General features: G+C 50.4%; 1 protein-coding gene across 1 annotated transcript in view; it reads left to right on the top strand.

Moving 5' to 3' along the window:
• Positions 1–4,027: 4,027 nt before the first annotated feature.
• SGSM1 (small G protein signaling modulator 1) overlaps positions 4,028–8,257 on the top strand; it is a 91,073-nt gene continuing 86,843 nt past the window's right edge. The window contains exons 1-2 of the mRNA XM_011374649.2: positions 4,028–4,085; positions 4,174–4,217. Of these exons, the coding sequence (XP_011372951.2) occupies positions 4,067–4,085; positions 4,174–4,217 (63 nt within the window). The 5' untranslated portion in view covers positions 4,028–4,066. The remainder of the gene's footprint in view (positions 4,086–4,173; positions 4,218–8,257) is intronic.

Below are 8,257 nucleotides of genomic sequence, written 5' to 3'. Positions count from 1 at the left end.
ATACCATATCCCTGATGCTGAGAACATGGTGTGCTCTCAAAAAAGACTCAAACAAATGAGTGAAACTTACCTGAGAAAAATCAGAAAAAAATCCAGCCTTATCTAAGAGAAACCAAGTAAAGATAAGATTTGCTGTTATTATCTATCTACAGGAAAAGTGAGATTTATTTTTGCCTCAATTTTAGACTTGAAAATTAATTACGGTGAGGTCATTTCATCCATCAACCTGCTACCCATCAGCACCGTCTATCAAATGGAACTGTCAGTCTTCTCTTAAAATTCTTTGGAGCCTCCCGCCTTCATGCCTCACTCCATGGCTTTGCGACCTCGGGGGCCACAGATCCTACATACCCTGACTCAGATGGCACCAGGGCAGCAGCCTGAGAAGTGACATTCACATTAACCCACCATTACTACTCTCTCCCTCATCTGCTCACACAGCATCTTCAACCATCTTGTAAAAAGCTCCATGCTCCAATACCTGGATGTTCCTAAAGAGGAGGCTTGTAAACTTACCTGTGGCTACAGTCACCATTCACTGTCTGCTGTGTTGACTTTTCTGGGGAAGCAGGCAATATCATGGGCTCCATCTGGGGATATAGGCAATGTCGGATGTCTGTAAGTCACTAGTAGGAGCCCCAGGAGAGTCAGTGTTAATGAATTAGGTGCCTGGACTGGCATGAGATCTCTGGGTGTTCCCCAAATTTTCATATCTGCATTTTATGCAGAGGTAGGCTACCCTCACCTAGTGAACAGAGAATGATTAAATCTAACCAGTGAAATCTTCCCCTTTGGCAGACAGTCGATTGTCCAGCACTCCTTTCATTAAAAATAACCATGGAACCCACTTCAGGCCAAGACTTTGTTGGAGGAGGTCATTGAGAGGGCAAGGGTGTGACCACCTAATGCCCCTTAAGCTGAACATGAGCTCATGCAGTCAGGCTCTTACTCAGCCTTCTTTGTTCTATTCAGGTCATCAATTGATTAGATGAGGCTCGTCCATGTTAAGGAGGACAATCTGCTTTATTCAAATTTAATCTCATCCAGAAACACCCTTACAGACCCCCCTGTGGCCCAGTCAAGTTGACACAGAAAATGAATCATCAGAGCAATGAGGGGCATCTGCTTCACAGGGCACGCAAAACAATGTTAACTAGGATTTCTCTGTATAGGAAGTTGGTTAAGGGTGCTTTGGTTTGAATCCAGGCTTCTTTATCTTCTAACTACATGTCTTAGGTTAAGCTATTTTACTTCTCTTGGCCTTCATATGAAATATAAATAATGGGAGGCACCTATACGATGGGGTTGTTTGGTGAATTATGTGAGAGAATATGTGGGAAATTCATAGCACAGTGCCAGACATTTAAGTGCTCAATAAATTATAGCCATTATTATCATTGTTATTATATTATGAATTGATATAATATATCAGCTGAGGTCATGCATTGTGCCAGTTATCAATGTATTACTTCTCAACTTCAAATTCGGTCTTTAAGCCTTGCTTCTTCTGCACAATAAGCCTCACTTTGTAAGCGTTTTTCTTTTATACTGAGCACGATGCTGAGCTATGTCAGTAGAGGGCGCTGAAGGGACATTACAGGAGAAATTCTTTTCTCACTGTTTCTGGCGGCTCCGCTATTGGTTAGCGGCGCGGGTATGAGGAGTAATAGCCTAGGTCAGATGATGGAACTCTCAGACCCTGGGGAAGGCTTTGAAACCCAGGAAAGTTTTCCTGCTCTGACCTCAGGGAGAGTCCAAATCTTTCCAAGCCGATCTTATGTGACAGTGCCCATAGTGGTTAATGATCCAATTGCAGCAGAGAAAGCCAAGCTCCAGATACAGAAGCAAGCCATGGTCCCATCCATATCCACCTTCCTGTTGCTATTAAACCAAATATCATTGAGTCCTTTATCTTGAAAGAAAAGCTCCAGGTTTTCAAGGCAGGATCCGCACAGGTCAACTTCCCAGGCACAGTGCTTGCCAAGGAAAGAAAAGATGTGGGTTTTGAAAAATGGCTCCCTAGAGTGAGGCTTAGGCACCTGACTTTTTAAAAGAGCACCAGTTACCTTAGGGGTGTGGTCAAGATGGAGAACCACTGGATCAATCTCTTGTATCCTGCAGGTTAGAATTCTGACTGCTGTTCATGTGAGCTTGGACAAAATCCTCTTTAGGCTTGGCCTTCTCAATCACAAAAATATCTTGGGGGGTGGGGGGCAGAGTCAATAAGATCATGCAAGCAAAGCCCAAAGCCCTTAGCATAGTAGCTGGGTAGGTCCTCAATATTTGGTTATAATATACGGTTTTTTGTTTGGTTTCGTTTTGCTATCAAGCAACCATTTCACATTTTCTGGGCTCCTGGGGGACTCATCACACCCTCACTAGAGCTAATAGGGTGGTAGGGTTATAATTGGGACTGCCGTCCCCCAGCAAGAGGCAGGTGTGTCCCAGGCCAAGCCAACTGGATGCTCCCTCTCTGAAATGGGAACCTCAAACAGATAGAGCGCCTTTCACCTGAGTGGTGGTGCCCTAACCACCTGTCATTGCCAGGTGGCTATTCCCAAGAATCACCCTTTCTGGGTTTCCAGAGCTGCCTTGGTTTTGTACCATTTACCAGTTCTCCAGGTTCCCATAGATTCTAGGAATGCCCTTTAGCCTTCCAGTTTATTCCTTTTGCCTGAATTAGCCAAAGTTGGCTTCCATAGCTTATGGCCAAAGACCCCTGACACTGACAACTGGAAAGAAGGAGCTTTGGATCCACTGCTGCAGGGAGAGAGAACACTATGAGTTGTCCTCAGTCTTTCTGAAAGGAGGACCGAATACTGGGGGGCTTTGGGGGACTGGATGGCGAATCCTTAAAGTAGACTCCCAGGCCTTACAGAACCTTGGCTGACCACTGTCCTCCTTGCTCATGTCACTTCAGCCCCATTGGCCTCCTTGCTATTTGTCACACTCAGTGGGCACGTTCCCACCCCAGGGCCTTTACACTTGTTGTTCCCTTTGTCTGGAATGCTCTTCACCCAGAAACCCCCACAGCCTACCCCTTTTCCTCTTTGCCCAAATGTCATCTTCTCAGTGGGGCCTCTCTCAACCACCCTACCTCAAAATATAAACCCACCAATCTGGACCCACCCTGTCTGACCCCTTGCCTAGTTTATTTTTCTCCAGAATCTTCTGACTTACTATATCATTCACTTATTTATTTTGTTATCTATCTCTTAAGCTCCACAGAGCAGGGCTTTTTGTCTGCCTGGCTCACTTCAGTATCCCCAGCACGGTAACCTGGCACATAGTAGGTACTTAATAAATATTTCTTGACTTGAGTTTCATTTGGGGAGGATAGAGTCAGAAATGTGGTGGGACATGCCTTCCTCTGTAGAGCCCATTGCCTGCCCAGCCCTGGAGGTCCTGGCTGACAGGTGACTCCCACTGGGAGGACCCCACTCTCCCAATGAGCTGCATGTCTGAGGGAGGGAGCCCCTTAAGGCCTGGCCTTTCCTGGATGGAGAGCCAATATGTCTTGTAAGACTCTCAGCAATAATTACAATAACAACGGTAATAATAATTAAAAATGCAGCGGCAGTAACCATTTATGAGTGCTGGCCTTTTTTTCTGGGTTTGTGGTAAGCGCTTTACACAACATCTCATTTAAGTCTCATCTCATTCCCATCTGGTAACCATAGTATACCTGTTTCAAAGATGAGAAAACAGTGTGCCACCATCTCGGGCCACTTCCTCGAGCCTGGCACATAGCAGACACTGAATAAATGATGCGCTCTGCTTCTCTGCCTCATATAAGGGGGTAGGACATGGGACATTGGGCGGCGGAGGGGGGGCCCTCTGGGAGGTGGGGGCGCTGCAGGTGCAGGAGCAAGGCTGTGCGTCTGGCGGGAGAAACCCCAGTGAGGCACCTGGGCGGCCCAGCAGCGGCTTTCCGGAGGGGCGGGGCCGCATGCGCGGCGGCTCCTGACGTCACTCGGCTCCCGGCTCCGCCTCACCGCGGCCGCAGCCCAGAGCTGAGCGTCCAGGAGCGCAGCCGTCAGGGACTCGGGACGCCGCGCCCCCAGCCATGGCTTCAGGCTCCGCGGGTGAGAGGGCGCGGGGCGCAGGTGCGGCGGGAGGGCAGCCCGGCCCCAGCCCTCGGCTAACCGGCCGCCTTCCTGTCTTGTCCCACAGAGGCGGAGACCCGGCAGAGGCTGTTGCGCACAGTCAAGAAGGAGGTAGGGGGCGGGGCGGGGGACGCGACCCTCCGGGAAGCGGGGAGCAGAACCCTCCCAGGGAAAGAGATTGAAAGGAGGGGGGGTGGCTCCTGGCGGGAGTGGGGGGAATGGAGGGAGTGGGATGGCCACTGATGGCGGAGCGACCACCTCGGTTGTGGGGCTCACCAGGATGGGTAGATAACCTCCCGCAGCGCTGGCAGCAGGTGAGTTGGGGGGAGGGGGAAGGGGTTCTGGATACTTTTCTGCATCGGCCCATGCAACGTCAGGGCCCTCCAGGTGTGGGGCACACCTGCATGAGTCTAGGTAGGACCTCCATCTCGTGGAGCTGGTCTCCCTGAGATACAAGCACCTGGGAGACTAACAGGGTGTGTGGGGCGGGGGGGAGGGGCGCGGGGAGAGGCGTAGTTGAGTGGGGTTACAGAAGGAGGACCGTACTTCAGAAAAGGGAGAAGATTCTCTTTGGGAAAATAAAGCGCCCCCCTACACACACCCAATTCTCAGTACTTGGAGCCACCCCAGGAACCAGGGGTCTTTCTCCCTAAGAATCCCTGGAAATCAGATTACTCCATTTGTGGGCATGTGCCTGCACCCTCCTGGTGGACAGGGGCCTCTCACCCCACACCCCACCCCACTCAAGCAGGAGAGTGAGAATCAGACTGGGTTCAGCTACTCCTCTGCCCCTCACTCTCCCTGGGGTCAGCCAGGAGACCAGTCTAGCCTTTAGAGTTAATAACCCATGACTTCTTGCAGAGGTGGACTGATCTCTAGTGATCAGTTTCTGGAGAAGCATTTAGATGCCTGGACTCTGTGTGTGTGTGTGTGTGTGTGTGTGTGTGTGTGTGTACATGCATGTACATGGCTCTGTGGATGAGGACATGAGCGGTGAGTGTATCTGAGAATGTGCATCTGGAGATATCCGTGTATCTTTATGTATTATATGTACATGTATCTGTGTCTTTATCTGTTTTTGTGAGTATGATGTGCATCTGTGGTGCAGGAATCTGTGAATGAGTCAGGCCGTGACTCTGTGTGTGTATGTTTATCCGTGTGTGCGTGACCTGCGATGTGGTGCATGAGTCTGTGTGTGAATGAGTGAGGCTGTGACTGTATATGTGTCACCCTCCCTGTGTCACCCACATCCTTCAGTCTGGGAGCCATTGCTGCCGAGCTGGCATCGCAGGTGTATCTTGAGTCCATAGCTTGAGACCATGAATGGCCATAGACCTTGGGAACTGACCTGATACCCGTGCCTCTGTGTATATTGGGGGTATTAATGCTGAGCACCAAGAAGCCCCTCCTCGCTGATAGTAGACAGCCTCCAAAGGCAGCCTTCAGGCAGGGACCTGTTGCTGCCCCTCCTCCTCAGGTAGCCTGGGTATATGTCTCTGTGTGTGGAACATCCCGTGTTGTTTCAAGTGTCAGCTCCAGGGCTGCTTGTACATTCTGGCCTTTCTGAACAAGAAGACTTAGAGGATACGTGAAATCCATCAGAAAGGCCCAGAGCTTTTTATCTCAGGCCTTATAGAGACTCCGGTAGGGACCTGAACAAAGCTCTGTCTAGACCCTCTTTCCAATAAAACCTACAGATCCATGTATTCGGTTGACTGTTTTGGGGGAGGGTGTGTTTAAACCTCTGCCTAAAAGCCTTCAGGTTAAAAACCTGCAATCTCTCTGTTTGTTGTTTAACCAAACCTAGAGGTAAGATGTACTCCCCAGATGTTTTTACCGGGAATGTCTGTGTTTTTGAGAAAATGGTCATCTGGTGCCATTGGTAAGGAGGCTGCAGGCAGAAGAGCATGTCACTAAGGCATCTGGGGAGGGCAGTGCTTCCCGCCTCTGGACAGGGCTCCAGCTGGTGCCACAGTCCTAGCTCTGGTGCCACAGTCCTAGCTCTGGCACCAGCTCCGTCCTTGCCTCTCTCAGGACTTAGTTTCCCCATCTGGAGGAGTCATGAGTCTAGTGTTCTTGGAGGCCCCATCCATGTTAGTCTAGTTTGGGTTATTGGCCAGGCCATGGGGGGCACTTTGCCCCTCGCAGCCAGCTGTCTGTGCCTGCATTCTCTCTCCTGGGAGCACCTGAGTCTGGCGCTCAGAATGAGCTTTCCGCCTGGCTCGATGCCATCTCTTGATCAGAGTGACCTTTTGGCCTTCTGCTTGGTGCTTGCGGGCAGCAGGGTCAGAACCCTGCAAGTTTGGACAAAGGGCCTCAAGCACCCCTTGACCCCAGATCGGCACTCAGAGGGCAGGACTTAACAGAGTTGGTGGCTGTTTATAAATTCTGCATTTCTCGGGGCACATCATTTTAGTCATAAAGCTTCCATTTACTGGAGGCTGCTCTGCGCCCTGCCCTGTGTGCACAGAAACTTTATGAGGTGACATTTACAGACAAGGAAACTGAGGCTTATAGAGGAAGAGTGAGTTGCTCAAGAGCATACAGCCAAGAAGGGACCAAGCTGGAGACTTACCCCCCAGGTCTGCCTGACATCAGAGCCGTGTTTTTGCCCCCTACATCCCAAACATACCCATCTACGTCTACACAGTGCCACAATCTTGTCATGCATGGGTGCTGTCATTTCTATTGTACAGATGAGAAAACTGGCCGAGAGAGAGTAAGTGATGTTTCAAGGGCACAGACGAGTGAGGGGGAACAGGTTCAAGTGTTTTGTCTGTGAGACCCCTATTCGGCATGGATGTCCCTAAGGGCATGGCAACAAGCCAATTCCCCCCCACACACACACACACCCCACCCCTCCCCCTAGAGCAGACCTCGCTCCTTTCTGTCCTCTGTCTACCTCTTTGAGGAGCATCTCCCCCAGCATGAGAGCCAGTGTCCAGTGGAATGCTGAAGGGACGCTCTTTGCCTAAACATCTGGGAGTCGAATCAAGTCTTTCTTCTCCCCATTGTCTGGGTTCAGAGGAGCCACATCCCTGCTTGTCACAGCCTTGCCCAGAGGCACCTTCCATACTTCTTTCTGGAAGAGGCTGCTTAATTAGTTTCTGTAGATAAGCCAGGTGCATCTGCAAGCTTTGCCTTAGCCTCCGAAGCCACGAAGCCACGGGGGCCAGCAGGGCCTGTGAGGCTGGAAGCTCTGTCCTGTGCTGACTTGGAGAACCCATGTGACCCAGCACCGTGAAGCAGTCTAGAAGGAGCTTTGGGCTCAGTTGGTGCTGGGTTCAATTGCAGATGTGTTTATTGACTGAGGGGCATCTGCATGCCAGACCCTGGGCTGGGCTCTGTGGCTAGAGCAGTGACCAAGATAGGCCCTGCCCTCTTTGGACTGCCATTCCAGTACAGTAGACAGAGCCCGACAGACATTCCGGCTGTAATTAAAAGATAATTACAGGCTGTGCACTGAGGTCTGAAGGAGAAGCTCTTGGAGCCACAAGAACACATAAGAGGGAGAAGTGACCTCACCCAGAGCCCAGGAAGGTTTCCCAGAGGAAGTGATGTTTGCGAAGCTATATCAAGATTGAGTATGAGGTAGAGAGACAGAGGAAAGCCATTCCTGGCAGAGGGAACACATGTGCAAAAACTTTTGGAGGGTGCACCGTAAATTCGAAGAATGGGAGGACGTGGAAGGGGCTGCAAGGCAGAGAGAAAGGAGAACAGTGCTGGAGGCACTGGGTGCAGAGCACCTGGTCCTATTAGGAAAGGAAGGAGGAAGGAGTGGAGAGGACTTGAGGAACATGGAAAGAAGGTGGAGCTGAAATTGATGGCTTGTAAGTGGCACAACCTTGGACAAGCATCTGCCTTTACCTTCACAAGTGTCTGGGTTTCAGTTTATTCATAATGGGGATGAAACTTACTCAGCTGTCAGTATCAAACATGTGAAAACATCTACCATGTTAGCTTGAGCTTCTCCAGGGCAGGCATCTTATTCTGTCTCCCCAGTGCCACCAAAGGAAAGCTTCAGCTGATTTCCTCCAGTTAAATCCAACCAGCTCTACCCTGGCTCCTTCCTGGCTTGCTTCACCCTCCCTGTCTTTTCCCTCCCTGCCTTAATTTTGTTTTGGTTCCCAGAGAGAGCAGGGACTGGCTTC

Source organism: Pteropus vampyrus, unplaced genomic scaffold (genome assembly GCF_000151845.1).
Source record: "Pteropus vampyrus isolate Shadow unplaced genomic scaffold, Pvam_2.0 Scaffold251, whole genome shotgun sequence".
NCBI lineage: Eukaryota > Metazoa > Chordata > Mammalia > Chiroptera > Pteropodidae > Pteropus > Pteropus vampyrus.
The sequence above is the reverse complement of the archived record's forward strand: the minus strand, read 5'-3'. Positions and strand labels throughout refer to the sequence as shown.